Source organism: Atractosteus spatula, chromosome 13 (assembly GCF_055471065.1).
Source record: "Atractosteus spatula isolate fAtrSpa1 chromosome 13, fAtrSpa1.hap1, whole genome shotgun sequence".
Lineage (NCBI taxonomy): Eukaryota > Metazoa > Chordata > Actinopteri > Semionotiformes > Lepisosteidae > Atractosteus > Atractosteus spatula.
Genome location: NC_142718.1, coordinates 28,313,147 through 28,335,992, shown reverse-complemented (window position 1 = coordinate 28,335,992; position 22,846 = coordinate 28,313,147). Strand labels below are relative to the sequence as shown.

The 22,846-nt window shown below is 35.8% G+C and overlaps 1 protein-coding gene across 1 annotated transcript; it reads right to left on the bottom strand.

Moving 5' to 3' along the window:
• Positions 1-1,207: 1,207 nt before the first annotated feature.
• csrnp3 (cysteine and serine rich nuclear protein 3) lies at positions 1,208-19,812 on the bottom strand. Its single transcript, XM_088930413.1, has 5 exons — positions 19,538-19,812; positions 12,575-12,748; positions 6,256-6,515; positions 4,160-4,456; positions 1,208-3,711 (listed from the first exon to the last, which is right to left on the bottom strand). Exons 2-5 carry the CDS (start codon positions 12,720-12,722, stop codon positions 2,617-2,619), a joined length of 1,800 nt encoding a protein of 599 aa, XP_088786539.1. The 5' UTR covers positions 12,723-12,748; positions 19,538-19,812; the 3' UTR covers positions 1,208-2,616.
• Between the last annotated feature and the right edge of the window lie 3,034 nt (positions 19,813-22,846).

Here is a 22,846-nt window from a genome sequence, read left to right as displayed (position 1 = left end):
TGATATACTGCATCACTTAGTCAACTTTGTCCCTACTACAATGGTGGGGCAATGTTATGTTATGATACTGCTTCTCATCAGCAGGGTCTAGGAAGCTTGTGAAGAGAGAACGGAACAAAGCAAAGTACTCACAGGAAACCTGCTTCAGATCTAAAATGGGGACAAAAGATCACCTTTCGGCAGGACAGTGGCTTGCAGTTGCAATTGTAAAACATGCTTCCACCAAATACTGGCAATGAATTTACGGGTTTGTATACTTATGCAATCCACGCAATTTTTTTTTCTCCTTAGTTTTTTGCGACTTATCTTAGCATTAAAAGTCTTCAGTTTGAGCTTTGGGTTTTGAACAAAATATGACGTTTAAAATACGTGTATGCAACATTTTGTAATTCACCATAGGAAGGGTCTGGATACTTTTCAAGGCACTGTATACAGTATGTGCACACCCATGGGAGCATAATGACAGATCATCCCTCATAACCTTTGTTTTCTAATGCTTCCTTAAACTTTTGAGTTTGAAAAAAAGAAAGCAAAGCATTAATTTAAAAGCAACCACATTAAGACAGAGTTCCTGCCTGCAAATACATGCACAGATTTTGTAATAGGTTTCATTGTGTTTAATTTCAATTATGCCAAAATATGTAACAAAAAGGTAGTAGTCGTTATTATATTTACTGCTCCACTTTTCACCAGTACTGACTGCATTTACTAACACAGATGTGGAGCACCCCATCACACAGGAAGGAAATAATCTTTTAGTTTATCTCAATTAACTATTGATGGTATTTGTGGGAATAGCTGACTTACATAGGGAAATATCTGATTTGTGTAGGGAAGTATAGCCCTAGATCAAAATTATAACACTTAAGCATAATCATGTAAAAGACCGTAATTCAATGAGTGTTTATGGCGGAATGATCAAAATAGAAAGCACTGTGAAATGATAAGTGAAACACCAACAAATTCTTTCAGAAAAATGATCATTCTACAAGTGCATTTATGAAAGGTGACAATTAGCACATGTAAAAATAGTCAATGATCTGGTATTTCAGGTAGAAAGAAAGCCACAAAGACAAAAAGCTCCCTTCAAAGTCAGGGCTCAGAACCACACCATTATTGGACCAAGACTATTTTAAAACAATCAAATACTTCTAGGTTATGATAGTAGCAAGAAGCAGGAACAATACTGAATAAAAAACATTAAATGTTTACTTCACAAAATGCAATTTATTAAATTACTGTCTACCACTGGAGAATGTTTCAAGTATGAGTGACTGACATTTTCCTAATAATATGGCAACTGCCCTTTCTTGGTATGAATTGTAAAAAGAAAGTGCTTAAGCAGCCTTTTTCATCGAAATATGAATGTCTCAGATCAAACAATGCTTTGGTCTTTAAACCAGAATGCAAAGAAAGATGAAAACAAAAAGCACTTTTCAGATCCAGTTGCATGCTTTCATAAACTATAAAAAGGACATACTGTACTAAAGACAGTCTGTGATAAAACAGATAAAACATTTTATACAGTACACTGAGTGATTTCAGTCAACTTGTGTTGTCAGTCAGCTTATTCTTGAATTTGCAAGGTCATCAGCTAAAAAATATCATGCTATTCATTATCAAAACATTTATATTTTACATACACATCATAATCCCATAAATAAATTGAAACAGTAAACATTTTTCTCACAATTGACACATGAACATATAAAAGTTCTATCCACAAGATTAGCTGAAAACTAGATCCTTTAAAAGGATACTTTGAAATTACAATATACTTACATAGCACAGGCTTAAGCTTACAGTTTTTTAAAGTCTTTTATCTTGTTTCACTTCGTGTTTTAAATTAATAACGTTTGACAGATGTTTTCAAAAAGCTACATAAATTATTCATAACTTGGACTTTTCATAAAACAGGCAAGATCTAAAAATGAGACTTTCATGTGCAATCAAGTCATGTAAGTAGAAAAAAACAATACATATCTGAAGCATTAGCCACAATTTAAAACTTTCTCTTAAATAACATACATTTGAACCAATTAATCATATTTGAGAAGTTAATTATTGTAGTAGCACTCCATCCTAGACTTGGAGTATACCTGTGTTTTCTGGTTTTTGTTCCAAATGAGGGTTAGTAATTAGAATTACTAGCAAGAATCAACCCCTTTTTATTCACATATACCCTCATTCAGGTGTGTGAAATGTAACTGGGCCTCTGAAGAATACAAGTTAAATTTTTTTTTATGCTGGATAATTTGATTCAATGTCATTCCCACCTATGGACACCATTAATATAATTTAATAATTAATATCAGACCTATGAAATATGACGGAGAAACTAAAAAAGAGAATGGATGGGGCTCTGTTTGCTAAATTTCTTTTAAAAACATGCCCACAGGGGAGTATTTCTGGAAGGAGAGACTCAGTGCGGAAACAAGTTAAAAAGGTCTAATCACACAAAAAAAGTTTGATTAAAGGGATCAGTTAGCCACAGTGATTAAGAGTTCATGTGGAACGGAAACCAAAAGACTCAGGATTCCCTCCAGTGTCAAAGCTGAGAACTACTGCATTACTGGACCAAGGCTAATTAAAAAAAATCTAAACGGGTCAGGGACCCTAAACTGGCGTGACCTCTGGAACGCTTTCAAGTGTTGGATTCTTTTTATTGTCTGGCAGAGGGGAGACTTCAGAGAGTCCGTTTGAAACCTCCTTTGGCTGCTCAACTGTGAAACAATTCCCATTAGTGACATAACGGTCTTGAGAATTATTGTTCAAGTAGTTGTGAAACTCCATCTGAGAGTGGCCTGGAGTCTGTTCACAGTATATCCCATTTGACTGAACGTTGTTTTCCTGGTCAGGGGTACAACAGACAATAACGGAGGATGCTCCGTTTGAGACTGCGAAGTGATGATTAGTATACCTTTCATCCTGCTGCCGAGAATAGTCTGTGTACTGCTCAGAAGTCATGCTGTAAGGCACCAATGACATTGTTCCATTGTTATTGGTAACCCTGTCTTGGTATGATGAAGCTTCACTGTAGGCCTCGTTGCCTTGATTAGCTGCTATGTTCCCTGCAGCAGTGTTGGAATTTTCCAGCTGATAATACTCCACTGATGAGCTAGTGTAATAGGAATTGGTGCTGTTGTGATTTTCATGGACCACTGTACCATCTGAATAACACAATACTGAGGAAAGAGGAACCACTTCAGCCCTTGATACGACTGGTGGAGTCATTCCTTCTCCAAAATCATCTGATTTATCTTCTTCATCATCCTCTTCATCGGACTCGGTAGCTGCTAAGCTCTGTGTGCTTGAGTCTGTAAGACCGCTGCATAAACTGCTGCCATCATCTTCTTCTTCTTCATCATCCTCATTTTCTTCTTCATCTTCTTCTTCTTCCTCATCCTCTATTGGCTCCTCTAGTTCATCAGCTGCCTGAAGGTGCATTATTGCAGTCTGAGGAACAGTATCTGCAAGGGAATACTCAAGACTATGCTGGGCCTGGACCAAGGGATTACTGTGAACATTCGTTTCACCATGGTAACCGTTTGCTGCAGATGCCTGTTGTTGCTCTCTGTTCTTCTCCAGTTCAAGCTTCATTATGGTGTGTAGAAAGTGAGTCCGTACCCTTATTGGGTTAAATTCAATTCTACCTGCAGTGTTGCTGCATCCCTCTTTTGTGCAGCCACAAGGGAAGGACATACGGTCTACCTGCAGAAAAGCAGAAAAGCAACTTTAAAAATCCACTTAATCTTCATTTTGTCTTGCCGGCTGTCATACAAAAATTGCGCAAGATAAAATCCAAGTTACACTTGCTTTGATTTCTGAGGACATTAAAAGATATTTTAAGACAAAAAGTACAGGATTTGAAAATGTGATATTTTAACCTATAAAACAGGTTATTAATACTTTGTTTAATGTTATACTTTATTACTCAAATTACTATTTTATTATTCATTACTGAAATAAATTACAATTATAATCAGAAAGGCAGATTTGCTTTAGAAAATGCTTTAGTCATGTAGAGGTCTGTACTGGAGAACAATGCACACATAATTGGACACTACAGAATTTTGTTCAGGAAACTTAAATTCCATGGCTTCAAATTCAAATAAAATTGATACAACACAATATACAGTATGGTGTGTTTTACATTTACCTGACATTTAATCCCAGCCATGCTGCAAGCACAGGTCTCAGGATCACAAAATATTCTGCAGTCACACCCACAGTCTTCCCTTGACACTCGGATGGCGCGGAGCTCATGCTTTTCTTCTACATCTATCTTTTTCACACCAGAAGCCCTCAGCAAAGCTCTCCTCTTTTTGGTTGTGAGGGGTTGAAGGAAGAAGTATTCATCCACTTCTGTGTTGTCCAGATCAATGTCATCATCGGAAATGTCATCCACTGTAAGGACGTTGGCTTCGTCGGATTCCACGGTACCATTTTTAGTCAGCTAAAAGCATTAAAGGTCAAATTAAGTTAAATTAGGGAAATAAACCGTAAATCAGAAAGCAATGACAATTCTGGATAACCAGAGCTTTTACCGTGCTGTGTATTCTTCAGTCTCTTGGTGATGTTCAACAATATCTGTCATTCAGATATTTATTCATTGAGGCAAATACACCTCAGTAAAAGAGCTAGAGTCAGATTTTCTTCAAATAGACTACTTTATTTAAAAGCTACAACTGCTATGTTCTCAATTGTCTTTACTGTCTATATTTCTGAAATGTTTGAAAAGATAGAGAAAGATGAAGAAACATCTTAAATGCACGGCATCCCTGTCACATCTAGTTCAAGGGCCTTGTCCTGTCTTACCACTCACTCTCTTCTCTGCTCTTCTGCCTCCTACCTCCAAGTCTCTCGTCTCTCCCTACTTCCCCTTTCGCTTTCTTCGCTCCTCCTTGGCTGGCCGACTAGTCATTCCTTCCCCTCGCTCTCCAATCTCCTTTGACCGCTGCTTCTGCTCCCTTGGCTCCGTGGTTTGCAACCAGATCAGTGAAGATCAGGAACACCTCGCTTCTCTGGCCACCATCCAGCTCCTCCTCAGAACTCACCTGTTCGGACTGCACTGACACCTGCGCCCATCGACCATTGTAATGCTGTGAGCTCATGTCACTACACGGGGTAATTGTGTGAACAATCCGCTATGTCAGTTTTTGTGCTATGTCAGAATCAATGCTTCGTGGACCGATTCAAACAATGGATTGAATATATTGTTAGAACCACCTAAAACATTTTAATACTAATGAAAAGCAGTATGCGGTGTGAGTGGCATGGGCATTGGCAGTGCACGTGCACGTTCCGGAGAAAAGTTGGGAGAAAACTGCGGACAGGGTGAATCTCAAATGTGAGAAAACACCGAAAATTGATATCCATTTTCCCAAGGAAAACCCCATTTCACAGGAAAGTGGAAATTAGCTTGAGCTATGACAACCTCAGTCACAGGCACGGGAGACCTCTGAACCTGATCTCAGTAGACCTGTGTCTCTTCCCGTTTTGGGCCACGGTGATCTGGTCATTACTTGGTTAGGGAGTGTTATTTTATTCCAGGTAAGACCTACTGTGTATTTGCTCCTTTGTTCAAATGGTCATGAAATTAATTTGTAGCAATATAATTCACTTACTGTATAATTACATATGCAACTCTAGTAATGACATTTAAAAGATAATGTGGGTAGGCGCTCTAAAACACATTTTTAAACAACCTTCCGCAACATTTTTAAAATTCTCAGGTTTATTACATCAGCTAAACTGTGCTTTAAACAGTTTTTTGTAAATCAAGGTGTCACCTGAAACAGCTTGCATTTATAGGTGTGATTCTCTCATGTACTGTAGATTTTCCCCGTCTGCGAAAAAACTGGATTTTCTCCACTTTTTATTGGACACATGAGAACTCTCAAGTTTCTAACTCTCATGTATCTAACCTACCCCTTTCATTTGTAGGAAATCAGGTGGTCAGAGGGTCTTCTTCAGTAAAACAGCTCCAAAAGGAACACAGCAGGGTACAGCCCACCTTTGATTTGAGCAGCATTTCTCGAGTAGTATTAAACACACAGGGAAACTGTTTCATGTCATAAGGTTTTGGCATGATAACAGGAATTATGAAACAGATTCAAAAGTACAAAATATATAAAGAAGAATACCATCCTAGTAAGAGTAAAATCTGATGCCTCCTGATCAGTTATTTATTTTACAACACTGCCGGTTAAGGCACTTATTTCAGAATACCCATGCTTTTGTGTGTTACTTTACCTTTAGCTTTATGGAATTAAGTTTTTCTTCTTTCAAGTGGTCTCTGAGCATCTCCCTATGAATCCTCTCCTGCTCCAAGGCAAACTCCCCCAGGGTGTACTGGCGCACGCTGCTGTGTCTGCTGGACATGCCCAGAGTGCTGCCCCCCTGGCTGGGGACGCTGGTGAAGCCCTGTCTCCTGGAGAAGTAATAGACCGTGACGCTCTCGAAGTGCACGTTTCTCGTCCTCATACGTTTCTCCCTTTTCAAGATCGAAGACGCTGCATCCAAAATGAAATTAGAAAGCCAAATGTTACCATTATGCCCTGCAGACATAGCACGTGCTATGAAAAAAAACTCCATTTGGTCAACTGGACTTTCCGTTTGGTACTGTTCGTACAAAAGTAATTTGTAAAAGATCCTGGTGTTATTTGAATGATCTCTGGGAAAATAAACGAGTCTACTGTAACTCCAATTACAGACATTTAAACTGAGTGCACCACTGGGGTTTAACATTAACTGCTCAGATGGCTCTCTGTTAGACTTCCATGCTATGCTTATTTAAAAATAAATAGGGAAAAGTTTTTTTTGGTTGCCAACTATAATAAACTGGGTTCATTTTTTTTGGAATTCTCCAGCACATTTTCTTTGCAGAAACCACCTCTTTAATCAAGAACTGCATTATCCATGAATCACTTTTTATTTAAATATGTTTATGTATTTTTAACTATATGCATATTCGACTCTTTCATGTTTTGAACACGGCTGTTTTATTTATGTTACAAAAGGAGTCATTCTGGTCTCCTAATTCGATCTAATATGTAGCCCCGAGCTAAATGTATTACACATTTCCTGGTGCTGAAACCCTATACAAGAGAGAAATCATATCCTTTTTTAATGCTAGGTTTTGGAGCATATGTCTGCCCTATGTCTAGAGTTCACCATATGCACAGTCAACTGCACAACCTCCTGAGTTATATTGCACCTGAGCTCTCCCTTCAGAAAATCTCATTAGGAATGTCCACAGAGACAGGCTCCCTTACCTTCTCAACAAGGAATGCTGAATCAGCTTCTGATTTCATAGCTAAGCCAGTGTGACACTACCCTGAGTTACACAAGCTTGAATGCCTCCTGGACTCTGTCACTGGATAATGAGTTTGCTTACCATCTTCAAGACTAATATTTTTACAGCATACATAAAAAGGGCTATCCCACAGGCAAGGATGAATGGATAGTGTAGCCCCAATACAGGAGGTAGTGTTACTGCAGAGCAGACATACTTAAGACTTTCTGAGCTTTGCTGAGTTTGTTGCAGTGCCTTTGACCCTAATATTCTGCTCTCACTACTAAAAAAATACATAAATTAGTCTCTCCATCCATAGCTTTGCCTTAGAAGAACTGAAGGATCCAAATTGAAAGCAGAGAACCTCACTTCTCTGGCAGAGCTACTGTATGAAAGTGGACTCATGGCAGTGAAAAACACCCATTGTGAGCAAAGTCCCCATTTTGAACAATGCGCATTTGAAAACACACATCGTTTTCTTGATGCCACCACTAATTTTTTAGTCACATTTATTGGGGGGAAAAAAGAGCAGCGCTGCTATACACGGAAAATAAATAATCCCCCCCCCCCCTTCTGGCAGGAATCCAGTGTGTAAGCATTTTGCGTGGCTCTCACAGTTCCTCTCTTGATGTCTGACACACATTAAAATAGATGGGAACCATCTGGTTCAGCAGCTGAGAACTAGCTCATGCTATGAGGACAGTGCGCTTCACCACAGACAATGAACACACATCTTACACAGATGAGGGGAATCCAGGAGAGCAGGACAAGAGCACCAGAATTTAGAATATGAGGAATTTAGATTAGGAAATCAAGATTTTCTTTTCACAGGGTTTAGCTATTATAATTTTGAGAGGGGTGCATTTCATTAAAAAATGATATTATTTATGAAGTATAGTTGAATAGAATTATAACATTAATGTGCACACGTTAATATCAGTTTACCTATAAAGCTGATGAGACTAGATTATCTAGTGTCATTAGAGGCCATTTTCGCCTTTATGCTAACTAAGTGTTGGCTTTTAAAGTATTAGAATTATCTCGTGAATCATATTTGCAGAAATAAGCTTTACCATCCATAAACATTTACTCCAAAAAATGATGTACTTTACATTCTTAAAAATAACAATGACACGATTTCATCCTTCTTATATTCAGTTGATTAAGAGAGCACTCTTGATTTCAGTAAAGGCTCTTTGTAGAACTATTTTACTTACAAACGGGAAGTATTTCAGTCAATATTTCTCTTAAGTGAAATTATTATCCTTCCTTAACTCTGTCTGTATAATATATCTGTTGTCTTTAAAAGCAAGTTTAACTGATACCTCCTTTTATTAAAATACTGTATGTTTACATTGATTATTTACTAGGGTTTATACTGTATATATGTCCCTGATATGAGTTATCGCAATATACATGTACAGGTATTATAAATTTAGTATTTAAACAATTGTCTAATCTTTGATTGTCTTACTATCAGTTTTATTCAAGCAGTGATGATGTACTTCAAAATTCTACCTGTCAGAGTATATTGTCAGTGTACAATTCACACTGCTTAATAACACAGCTCAGAACACTGTGGTATCTAACAGCAAACTGTAAATTATTGATCTGCTGAGATTAAGGTAAAACCTAGAAATTACAATGAAATTTCCTGCACAAATATAATCTATTAAAGTAACATAATACTAAATATAATACAAATATAATAGTATTACCAAAATTACATCATAAAATACATTATGAGGTCATGCTGGCATTTCTTCCTGTGTTGTGATGACTTGTATTTTACACAAAACTCAGAGAAATGTAGGGATTACATGAAAGAAAGAAACAATAATAGAGCACATGGTTAATTATATCAAATGCCTTAATAATACAGTAGTATGAGATCAAGCTTTATTTATTGATTCGGTGTTGCTACAACAATTACTTTAAGCATTTCAAGTGGAAAGACAGACCACATAATGGAATTTAGTATGGTAAATTGCTCACAGTAAGCTTGCTTGTTCATTCAGTAGAATGCTAGCACCTTCAGTGCACTGAACATACAATTGAATTAGTGTTGCAATTCATTCTAATTGGCATTCTATTAACAATTTTATGAACTACATAGATCTTAATGTGTTAATCCGGTATTAGGTCTAACAAGGTGTTGAAATCATACTTGAAGGAACACATTAGTATGTGGTAATGCAAATGCAAAATCTTCACTTTTTGTTCTCAAATTCAATACCACTATTACAACATTACAACATTCAGCAATTGTAAGACTAAAACAATGTAAAGCTAATAATGCACTTTATACCTGTATTTCCAATTACTATCTTAATGATTAGTATAAAGCAATTCCCTGACAATCCTTTAAATATTAAATCATTATGATTTTTCTTCATATTGCTATACCTGGTAGAATTACATTTCACCAGAAAATTTTCAAATTGTATTTAGTACACATTACACTAAGTGAAAGTATGTCCCTGCTACAAATTGGCACATACATATATATGACAGGTCAAAATATTTCAGCAGTAGCCAATATTAAACATGCCTGGGCTAAGTAATCTGTCTTTTCCTCTACAGGATTACTACTAAACAGCTGGTTTCCTTTATGTGACTGGCATCAATCACAAAACGAGAAGTAGACACGGTAAGCCATGTATATGAGCTTGCAATTATTTTCTAAAAAAACATTCTTTAAAGATGGAAAAAGCAAATACAGAATTTATTGCAATGGAATACATTGAAAAACACAAAAGGTACGACTCTTCACATTTGCTGTAATTGATCTAAAATCAGGATTCGAGGCAAGTAAGTTCCCTCTACAGTTCCAGTATGTCTTTAATTATTAAAGTGCTGCATTCAAGACTCTGTCTCAAGATTATGGAAAATGAAATGAGTAGACATAAGAAATCTTTATATGTTTATATAAATATATATATATAAATCTATTGGTGTGTGTGGTTTAGAGTCATAACTGGCAGGCAGTGAATTTAAATGTGGCTGTGAAACCACATCAGGGATGACCACCGCTGTTGTACCCTTGAGCAAGGTAGTAAGATACTTCATTGCATATAAAACTGGGTACAAATGTGAGAAGTCACCTTGCATAAAAGCATCAGCTAAATTAATACCATTTTAATGCATCAGACCCTTGATGGGACATTTGCCTTTACCACAAAATATTTTTTTTTGCAACACAGCAAAAAAAAAAATGAAAAGTTAAATTGGTATAGCAGGCAACACATGCTAAAATACATATTTTGCAAAGATTAGTATTTTCTTTCTAGTGCTGTGGAAGCCTCATTAAACAAAGGCAGTACAGGAATACGGCTCTCTCCAAACATCTGGAGCAAATAAAGTGTTCATCCATTTTAATCTGATGGTTTCACATGGGTGACTGACTGCACAGAAAATAAAATACATTCAGGGGGAAGGGGTCAGCGTAGGAAATCTCAAGTAAAGAGCCAGCCAACAGCCCAGTTAAAGGCACATGGGTTGTCAGAGTATGTTCTTCCAGTTGATTGACAAAAACATGCCCCTAAGCCATGGAATGTGGTCTCTGTCTTACCCTGAAATGACTAAAGGTGGACCAGTATCACTTGATCCCAATGAAATTTCAAAAAGACATTTTCAATAGCACTGCATGGCATCGTAGTAATTATAATGATGCCAATTATAAAGTCACCGGAATTAGTCATCAGTGAATGTATAACATGTTACACATACTTTAGAAGGGCTAAAGTGTTTTACACAGGTAATTCACCTCATTCTACGATTTACTATGTGTTACCTATTCAGTAATCACAACATAAGGAAAGGGAGATTTTTATCAGCAGCCTACGCTATGCCTGTAGTATTTCAAGTAATTCAAGTTACTGTAGGTTACACGAAACTCTTAATTTATCTGCTTCTCAAGCATTGTCGCTTGTCATATACAGGAATCCAAAATAAGGGATGAATATTCTTCCTTGCTTTCAGCACTATCTTTACAAGCAAGATAACAGATGATTGAGTCTGGTCTACAAGTAATCTTTTTCACACTTTATCAGATCTAAAACAAATTACAATTAAGAAAAAAAGCAGGGAACAATCGTAAAGAAACTGATGAAACTTAAGGAGGTAGCTACTGTATATTTTGATCAGATAAAAAAAATCTAAAATGTAAAGCCCTCCATTATTAAAGAGACAGTTCTTCCTTCTGTATTCATCTGCACAGTGTGTTATCTGGGTGCTTTAATCCCCAGGTCAGTGGCTGTGATTATCAGTAGGAACAGATACGACATTAGAGTCTGCAGGGAGTTTCTCCCAGCTCCAGTCTCTAGATCAAGACTGTTTAACATGTAAAGAAACTAGCAACGTCACCTAGCCTAGTGTGAGAGAATGGAATGAGCAGTGTGCTCAAACCAAAGCTCACAGATCAAAGCCAAATTTTCCATTTAGTTTTATTTAATGGTACTGGGGCCTTCTAAAAAAATGGAAAGACAACATAGAAGTGTCAATGGTAGAATTATTAACACTGGAAGGGCTTGATGGGCTTGTGGTTATTTAACAAAGAATACAAGGTGGAGAGGAGCAACCTATTTTCTGAACTAAATCCTTCAAGATTGAAGCTGCCAAGATTGTGCACGTGCAAAAATAAATTTACCTGACATGGTTTGCAGAAGCATAACTTCATGGAGGGATGTTTTCAATATAATTTTCCTTCACCTTGTTAGTGACGGCCAAAGTTTAAGCTTTATTACACTGAACAAAATATTTTGTAAAGCAGAGGTTTCCATAAATCATTTTATTTCATAGCGAAGCTTATTTGCTTGTTTTAAAGAGGGGGAAAATGACAGCATTGCTAAAAGTAAGGAACAAAAAAAAAACAGTTCAGCAGTTTTCAAGGACTTCTGAGACTTTAGGCATTATTTCCCCACTATAGGGAAAGTGTGGGCAAGGTGCCCATTCCATAATAAAGGAATTAAATGGGCTGTTTGCCCACTGTGGAAATTCAGGCCCATTGAATCTTTTTTTTTTCCTGCTAACTTTTCTCATTTGTCAGAAGGGTAGTTTTTTTCCTCATACATAGACAAAAGAACACATACACTGCGACAGAGTTAGTGAAAGCCACAATCTGCATATATTTTTACCCACTCAGAGCTCATTCTGTTAATTTCCAAAAATAATTCTACTCACAATGTTGTCTGACGGAAAGGCCCTGGAAGCAATACACAATGTGCTACCGGGAAAGTAACGAAACAAAAGTGGCTTGAGAAACGCCATGTCACTCACGAGTAAAATGGCTGGAGGTGGAGGGGTTTACACTGTCACTACTGTCCCCACTCTCACTGCTGGAAACCTCATCGTCAGATTCCCGCAAGGACGAGCACGGTGAAGAGCCATCCACTTCTTCAAACTTCCTCTTTAATATTCCACTCATGGCTTCAAGCTTGCAATCAGGTGCACCTGTTATACAAGGAAGGCATTGTTTAATACCGAGTGTATTCCTGCTGGAATTCTCAACACACTTAATTAGCAGTGAGCTATAGGAGCCTCTTTTTCCGACATTCCTCCAGCAATTGATCAGTGTGCTGCTGAGGACCTCAATGGAAAGAAAGTAACTAATTGTATGCGATATTACACGGAGAGGAAGTTCACTTCTTTCTTTTTGATCAATTGACCACCACAAAAAAATGCGAGACAGCTCAGAGTTGGTTGTCTGTGACGACATGTATTCAATTTAACGTTCCACAATCTTTAGAAGCATATATGTCAGTTATCATTAAGAACCTAAAGAACCGACTGTATACTGCCAAGATTGTCAAGACAAATTCTGTAACTGAATTTCAACAATTGCAGAGAGGATGCAGGAAATGCCAATTAAGGCTGTTAGAAAAAACACAATACTATAGCTGTTCTACCAGAAACACAGTGCTTCTAGCATATCTTATTTTTTTCTTGCAAATGTCCTTTTACATCGAAATTGAAAACATCCATTTGCTCAGAAATAATTAATTTTCATCTTAAGGGAAATTAAAAATGCATGCCCTGTAGCCCAATCTCAATATTTCTACTAGGACTTAATTTGGCGCAAAACAAGATATGCTCTGGAAGCACGTTTGTTACCAAAAAGTTTGAATTAATGCACATAAATAGAGGTGTAAAGAAAAAAAAAGAAGTGCTAAATTTGAAAACAGAAAGCAAAAAGGTTTGATTTCATGCTTATAAAAGAGCTGGGTTACAAAACATGAATGTTTGTATAACAGTTAGTTTGCAGAAACCGACCTTGGGGAAAAAAAAAACAGTTATAAAAAGGCCAGTATACCACAGTGCCTATATTTAAACGCACTCTTGACAATAGCAAGGTGAGTCAGTTTGCAAAATATTCAATGGACAAAATTTACAATTGTAAATAAGCTGTAGAAATATAAGCAGTCGACTGCTGTTTGATTAGCAGCAGATCCAAAATAGAGACGCCGCAGAGCTGGCATTGACAAGCAGCAGTGAAGCCCAGATGAGGAGCTCTGTGTGATCCTTGCTTCCACACAAGTAGGACTTGTTCATTAGAAATGAAGCATATTTAGGACATCAGGCCCCCTGTGGTTATAAGGTTTATGGAAATGTGTTTCAATGGCTGTATTTCCACACTGTATATAAACCACTTCATCATCATAATTCAGTTAAGAGTCTAGCACATACATATACATGTAAATTCAATACGAACCCCATTTTCTTTAGAATACCTCAGTTTTTCTTTTGTATTATAGGAAACAAAACCAAGGCAGGGAAAACTTACTGTCTTCAGAAAAGCCACAATTCAAAATCACTGACTTCAACAATGCATTAATGGGTGTCAGTGATTGTCTTTACATCCCCTACGAATATTTTTCCATAACAGATGCTGAAAGGTTGCAAAGACAGATTTCTGGTGTTGCAGCTGTAGTGTAGAAAATGCGTCTTCATGAAACAATAAGAATTATTGAAAAGAACAAAAAGACAAGCTGTAAACAGTTTCTAAAACCCACAAATCATAAAAATAATTATCATGAGGAAGGAATTTAACTAAATTATCTTTGCCTAATTACTACTAACTTAAAAAAAATATTTATTTAAAACAATACAGACTTCTAAAATACACAGAAGTAAATTTCTAAAGCTATTATCTCAATATGTTAATACTTACTGTATCTTTTTAAAGTACCAATATTGATTAATATTATGTAAAACTTGTAAAATTGTATATGTCATACTGACAAACACTGGTAACGGGTCATTTTATACATATATAAAATAACATTTTAGATTTAACCAGAATGGATTTTAAAAACCATATATGATGTTGTGATTTGGTAAACAACAATTATGTGATTAAGATGATATCACATTTGTTTTGCAAAAAATATATCAATGTAAATTGTCTCCTTACATCACTATATTCTTGGCAATATAATTCTGTCTATCATAACTGGTAATGCTAATAAATGAGTAATTAAACTTTGTAAATGTAATTATGACAAATCAAATTACAATGCTAGCTATTTACTTAGTTGCATTATTTCTCTAAACAGGAAGTCTGGTTAAGGCATTTCTAGGAAAAGCATCTTATTTCTTTCAGACGGTTTACAATTATCTACTTGCTGATTAGTGAACCTCTGAGATCTCTGATATAAGAATATAGTGGAGGCTGCCATGTATTCCTTATGAATATTGTTCTTTATTGTCAGAAACAGTCATACATTTCTATTTTAATCTTTTCTGGCCTCTGCTTTTCTTACAGGAATTGAGCAAACCTTCAATCTGAGATCTCTGTACCTAAAATTAGTAATAGGATTGTTTTATTTAGATTATGGTAATTTAGCTATTAGCCTTATCTTGTATCAAAGTGATGTAAAATTCAGACAAAGGACCTATTGTAATTTTGCATTTACAAATATATTCAGTACAATATTGTAGAAGAACACCTAAAATAAATCTGTGCTAATTTATAGCTAAACTAGTAGCATACTGTAGAACTATTGCTTCACAATGTTGCTAAGCAACATACAGGATATTCATTAAACTTCTTGAGGTCTCGGTGAACAATTTCTGGAGAATTATGTAAACTTTTCTTTGTTCTAAAAGTGTTTGCTGATCATGAGAAATGTGTGAAAATGTATTCTAGACCACAGCTGCAGAGAACATTAGTAACAATTTTGTGTAATCTCACACACTTAAATGGCCAGGAAAATTAATTGTTGTTAAATATACTTAGATTACTTACACTACAGTGCTTGTGAATGGATTACTGGTGAAATACAGTTTGTGGGATAAATTGTGTAACTGTATTGAACATACAGTAATTACTGTATTTGCACAGTTGGTTGAGTTAAGATATTTTATGATATGGAATAACAAAATCTAACATTTGCAGGATCCTATTATATAATGATCATAACTAAAAACTATATAATACAAGATGACTATGGTTTTAGCAGAATATATAATGAAGTGTTTTTGGAACAACTGAATTCCGTCCATTGATTAAAGAATAAACAGTAACTTTGAAGAGTGTTTCAAGATAAGCCCTGCATTCTAATTGAGAGAAGATTCTAATGAATGACTTTGCAAAGCTAAATGAGATGCGATTTTGTAACTACTCATTAATTAGAATTCATCAATTTGAAACCACTTGCTTTCCATGTCTCACTCAGAGTATTTGGTAACATCATGAAGGCAACTCATGAAGTAGGCCTATTCCATCATCACCCTTCACTGAATGTTGATTAAGCAATAAAGCCTTAAAAAGCACAGCGAGGCTGGAGGCTGATGAATAACATGCAACATATCTTGCTTTTCTGTATGAATTCTCCTGTCAGTTAATTTTGGAACTCATAACAGTGTTGACTGTCTATATACTGTATGTAATGTTAATTAAAAACATACAGTATATTGTACCTACAGTATTAATCAAAAGTCCAGATTTTCTAGATTAAGATTTTATCTACTGTATGTAGTGTGAGAGGACTGTTTCACTGATAATAATATGGATTAAGACAATAGCATATCTAAGAAGGGAAAGCCCAGATGTGAAGATGTCATATACAGTACAGTAGATCAGATCTAAATGTAAAACAGGCTGGTTATTTTAGCAAAGGACAGATCTAAAGACAGATCTTTAGTGGGGATTATATAATCCAGTAATGGCATGCTGTATCAACTACACAAATGAATTATTAGCATTGTTCTAATACATTATTAGAACGTATTATTTAGAATTATAATTCTATAAGCGTTATGAGATTATTCCAAACCGTAACACTAAGACATTTTTTTCATGGCTGAACTTCTGCATCACCTCAAAAATAAAGCATTAAAATAACTCAGAAGTACCTTTGACAGCATTGTATGCATGTTTTGAGAAAATAAAATATGAATTAACGGGAGCGCATAGGCTGTCAGTGCTATGGTAATGAAAGTGCTGCATTAAAATGTAAGACCCTGATTCCAGTGTTCTGATAGTTTGTAAGAAAGCAGAAAATCAAAATGGAACCTCTACTACAGTAACATATTTTCTGTCTTAAAATAACTGTCACCAAGGTGGACAGAAAATATTCTCTTGACACACAATGGAACCCAGATGTAAGAGAATATGACGGGTAGTTTTTGCTATAGAAACAGACAGCCCCAAGACAGAGGGAAAGACAGCAGCTTAACCTGTAGGTGCCAGTATCTGTGAAAACAGCTTGTAGGGAGTTCCATTCAGTAGGACATTGTTTGAGCCGGAGTAGCTTTTCATTATCAGCCGATTTCAGATGCAAGTGGGATTTCTAACACCCAGAGATAGAGCCCGCAAAAGAGATAGCCACCAGTGGTTTGCAGAAAGCAACAATTCATGTGCCCATTGTCACACAGGCTTGTCTGCATCTGGAAAAGCTCCAAAAGAAGCTTAGTATAACATCATTTGGAATGCATGGTGTCAACTGTTAGCGGGAGAGGGAGTCTCTGTGGTGTTTTGCGGAGTGCTCTTTTGGCCTGGTCAGAATACACCGAGCAGTAAAAGACTGCTGCACACAGAGGATCTCTATGCTCGCCCAACAGCGATTCAGTTTTACTCCTGAGTCTTCCACCTTTCATTATGCACTTGAACACAATTCAAAATGTGTGAAAGGGAAAATATAATGGGTGGATTTTCCCATGTCCTTTCATTAAGATGTGGTGAAGATGCTCTTTTTATTCTGTCTGAATATGCCACAGTAAATACTAATTAGCGTAAGCCTAAAACATTATGTATATTGAAAATAAAAGTGAGCACATAAAGCAGTTACACTTAGGATGAAAGGATCAGAATGTCATGAGTTTACTCATGATATCTGAATTTATAACATTTAACACTTCAACACAATTACTTTGTAATAGTTATTTACCTATACTGCATATACACAAACACGAATGTGAAAATTTTTCATCTTATAAAACATCACAAGATAACCTATTCTCTGACTGGATAGACAGAGTTATTTTAATAAAATATGAAAATACCACAAAGTCATTTCTAGCAGCAATCCCGAGAAACTAAAATCACATTATGAATGTAACTCAAAGCATTCAGTTCACAATAAAGTAGAAAAATTTTAAAAAGAGTTCTAGAGTAAACACCACTATATACTGTACAACATGTATTCAGAAAATTAAAGTACTATTTTTTTTCTATAAACCAGGAAAGAGAGATCATGATTTTCTTGGCTTTTCATTATATTACCATGTTCTATTTTGAAAATATAAACAGATAGCTCAAAACAAACTTCCAAATTACTGATACATTTCATAAAGCATTGTTTTTCGAATCTAGTAATTCAGGGTGTTTTCTATTCTTGGTTTAAGGCCTGCTCTCCAGCCTGAAATAACCCTTGGCCCCCTGTATTTGCAGGCAAAGCCTCTTCCCCTTGCATACAGCTCCTCTTGGTCAGCGCTAGAATAGACAGAAAAGGAGAAGCAAGAGCTGCATTTCAGTCTTAGCACCAGGGAGACCTATCCCAGAGGTGGGGGAGTGGGGGGTGGGGGTTATTTTTGACTATCTATAGATATAGCTGTAAACCTTTACCTTAAAAGCATCATTAGTACTTTCCCCCTGACTGACAAAACCCTTCATGTTCTCAGCACACAGCTTATGCAGCCCCTAGCTTTGATACCCAAAGTGGTTTCCATGGAGATTCCAGTATGCTTGCACCATTAGTGATCTGATATTTGAAAGTAACCCAGCAATTATATACCTAACAATTTTAGGCCTTCATGTTCCTGAAAAAATATAATAGTGATTTTGCTATATAATTCTGATTGACCAAACAAAAAAAAATGCATTCACTCATAAAAACCAAGATATAACGCTGATTTGATAATCACCAAAAACCACAGTCACCATCAAACAGCATTTTAAATTAAAATGTAAACCCCTCATTAAGAGCTAAAGTTGATAAGATACTTAAACACATTTTAAACTCTTTAATAAATTTCTTAATGAGCAGCTACTGTACATATACATATTGTATACACTTTTGTATTGTAGGTGGCTTAATGTAACTGTAAAAAGTGATACGTAGTTGGTATGGAAAAAATGCATGGACAAAACTGGATTTTTCATCTTGTAGTCTTAGATAAAGATGAAAAGGCTTGTAACAAAATGACCATATCCAAGGATAATCAAAGGCTCGGTCTTGGCAGACTAAGAACTGGCATGACATCATATGCAGTACAGTAGGTAATGATAGCAGACTTTTCTACTTCTAGGCTTCTAAGAGGGTCAGAGCAGCACTTGCTGTTCTACAATACCATGCAGCTCCTCCTTTGTGCTTCAACCTGAATCGGAACCAACATCAAATTCAGACTGGACCACGAGTCAGAAAAAACCTTGCCACAGCACAAGAAATTATGAAAAAAAATGCAGCAAAAATGTAAAAAGCCCCTCCCAGATCTCTGATTACAGCATTAAAATCTAGCTAAAATATAAAGATCCACAACCCCCAGTTTCCCCAGAAGACCTTAGATTTTTTAAATCAGAATGGAAGTTTAAGTCAGCTGCCTCATTAGTTATATGAAGAAGTGAGATATTAATCTCATACTGTAAACTGCATTAGACACACAGTATAACAATGGAACAACATACTCCAGGCATACAAGCATGCCTAATGCTTTTAACACCTACTGTATGTCTTGGTACATTAGCTCTGTGAAGAGTAAATAAGGCAACACTTTGTTCCAGCCCTCAGCACAGCAACTGACCTGTTTCGACTGGTATATTCCCACTTCTTTGCCTTCTTGGAAATCAGAGCAATGAAGTTATTTAAAAAAATAATGGTAATAATAAATTAAGGACTTCCATACTGCTTCAGTCCATTGAGTTGCACTGTTGTTCTCGGAGGCACAGCAGAAACCTGTGAATTTCCCAGCACTGACTGACACCGCCGGTACCATATGCTTTATTGTTTAATGACGAGAGGCGCTCTCTGCACAAAGGCTCATTAGCTGCTGCCGGCTGAATAGCTCCAGTCTGACTGAGGCTGCCTGTGAGATCACATGGGTGGGATGTCTGAGAGATCCAGGCGTGCCTATGTTCATACCGTCTGCAGATATTTTTACCAGCTAAATACTAGGGAAAATGCCAGATACAGTGCAATAATGATCAGATTTATGGGTTTTGTTCTTTTAATTTAGAAGAAAATAACATACAGTTCAAATGTCAAAGAACCAGTATCCATGATTTGAGGTATAATTGTGAATGAGGTACAGAATAAAAAAGCAACAGGATAGCAGCAACATAAATTCAGAGTTCCGTCTTAATCATGTTCTGAATACTTCTGGCTCCTACATTTATGAGAAAACCTATAAGTACTATACCCGATTTTGAGCAATTATATTTTTCACAAGGGCTGCAATAAAATGCTCAAATTAAATATAGCCAATTAAATACTTTCTTTAAATCCAGTCTTTCAAATTTTATGTGTTGAGTCGTACTACTCCTGTTTAAGATTATTTTCCCCTTAGTTCAATGAAAATGTTATAGAAAAAGATCCATTTTCTGATCAGAGAAGAAAGACTTAAATTAAGGGAAGGCATGATTAATTTAATCATTGCCCTTATTAGGGAGAGTCAAAACTATGATTTTAAGGCAGTATCATTAACATAATCAGTTACATTTAAGAATGTAAGCATAAAAGCACAAGATGGATAACTTGTTTTAGGATCAGACACTGAAGGGATTTAAACATTTGTCTCAATGTATGCAGCCTTCACTTGCAAGATCATGAACTGCACATGATTTATGACCCATGCACATACTGTACACCATAGCCATGGAAACTTACTCTGATTTATTATAATCAGTCATTATACAATTACTAGATTAAACCTACCTATTTAAAGAGCATATTTGTTTTTAACATATCTATTTAAAGAACACTGACACAACCTATGTAATAACGGACACACCAATTGCAGTCTAAGAACCTCCTATCTCAAGAAGCCTTAATAAATATTACAGAGATGTTACAGTCTTTTCAGCTTGAACAGGACGATATAATTTTTACAGCCAATTGGAGAAGGAAACAGCATCAGTTTTGGTGCACTTCCTTTCCCAGAGCAGAGGTTTAATCCACTGTTTTACTGCCAAAAATAAAATTCTGCCAACTAACCTCTAACAGATGCAATACTGACTCTTGTTGCAGATTTGTTGCAGCTATCCAGTTACTACTGAATGTGAGTCTTTCCACCTTTGGCTTCATTAAAATGGCAGTAGTTCATAACAGCAATTGTCCAATGAGATAACACACTTCCCAACCAATGATTTTTCTTTTTGCTTAGGACTGTTGAATAAAAAATACATATAAATATTTTTGAATGTCAATAAGTGCTACTCTAAATATACTTTCAATGAAAATAATGGCATTATTGGCCACACACTTTTTTTGTTTCATGCATTACATCTACTGTTTTGGCTTACCAATTAATCTTTCAATACCTGAAGTGGAAAGTGACATTCTGCCAAAGCAATAGTACAGTATTAATGCTTATATTGTCGCATATATTACAACTCCCATTGAGACCTGAAGTGCACAACTGTAAACTATTTTTTATGATTCAAACAGATTGAAAAAACATAAAAAACTGTAACAAATGGAGAGGTATTTTAATCAGATATTAAAAGACGCACAAACGACAGAGGATAATAAAAACTGACACTGCATTATCCCGTCTTAAGTCAAAAAATGTTTCATTTACTCTTCCATAGAAAAAGTGCATGGCAATGCCTCAGTTGAATAAGGGAGACATTTTCAGAGAAAAAACAAAATGTTGGTGACACTTTCTTTTAGGGTTTGCAAATGTCAAATCCATAACCAACACTAATTAATAAATTAATTAGTCAATTAATAAGGGAACAACTAGTGTAAGTAAACATTATTAGTTAGGACTAGTTACTACAAAGCCATTAAAACTCTTATTGAATGACACTTTCTTTTCTACATTTACTTGTAACAACAAAAACAGAGGAGCTTTGCTTATTGTTAAAGCAATTCAGTTTATACAAACATTTACACACATACTCACAGCAAAAGAAAACATTTCAGGAAGTGCAGGTGGAATCTGACTGTGAAATGAGCATATACTGTACAACACTGCATGTCTCTGCGAGGAAACAAAACAATCACAAAATTCAAATCACACTGAAGTCTTGCTTGGTGTTGTTTTGCCCTGTGGTTATCAGCTCTAATGGCAGAATATTTCAGTTAACACTAGGTGGCACACCCATTTTAATTTTTGCAATTCCAGTTCTTGATTTTTTAATAAGCCAGGAAAAATAAAGCCTTTTTTTAATTTTCACTTTGCTTTTTAGTATAATAATGTACAACATTAGTACATATGCATGCATATGGATACATTTTGGATAATATGGATACATTTGTATCTTGATCTTGGATTTAGGCAGTATAGTACCTGTATTTAGTAGTTCTGATGAACTATAAAATCACAATTGATTTCAGGCACTGCTACTGTCTTTGCTTATTTACGAATAACACTAAACACTTCCATTGTTACAGAAAAGTGTTTCTTATACATAAAGGTTAAATCTTTGTGCTCCAAAGCTTTAAGCTTTGTTTTAGCTTTAATCAAAACAACTACAGTAAGATAAAAAGCACATGAAGCTTAAAAACAAATGGAAAAGAATGTATTGCTTTCAGTTAGTGAGTCTATAAACCTGGCTTATATACATGAAAAAAAAACAATAAGTATATATATACTGTATATATGTTCAAAGCTTTGGTCTCTTCTTCAGTTTAGCCTAAAGTTCTGCTTTCCTGACCTCTTCCATGTCTGTGAACAGTTTAACTTGAGGCTATAATTTCATAGTAGAAATATATTATTTTAGAATAGAAATGCTCACAGCTCCGATTTACTTTATTTAGTAAAAAATGTACTTATACATTACTCATAATATATTAATATACAAGATTAAAAACAGGGACATCATGGCTTCAAAATCTGATGTCTTAAATAATGCACCGGGAATATTGACCTACAGATCTGAAGATATGC

What these genes read in the sequence shown, in the direction of transcription:
- csrnp3 (XM_088930413.1), bottom strand. Translation starts at nt 12,722, where the DNA reads ATGAGTGGAATATTAAAGAGGAAGTTTGAAGAAGTGGATGGCTCTTCA. An exon ending in TTAATTCCATAAAGCTAAAG is followed by an intron (nt 4,457 to 6,255) that starts GTAAAGTAACAC and finishes TAATGCTTTTAG; the next exon opens with CTGACTAAAAATGGTACCGT. An exon ending in TGGCTGGGATTAAATGTCAG is followed by an intron (nt 3,712 to 4,159) that starts GTAAATGTAAAA and finishes GCTTTTCTGCAG; the next exon opens with GTAGACCGTATGTCCTTCCC.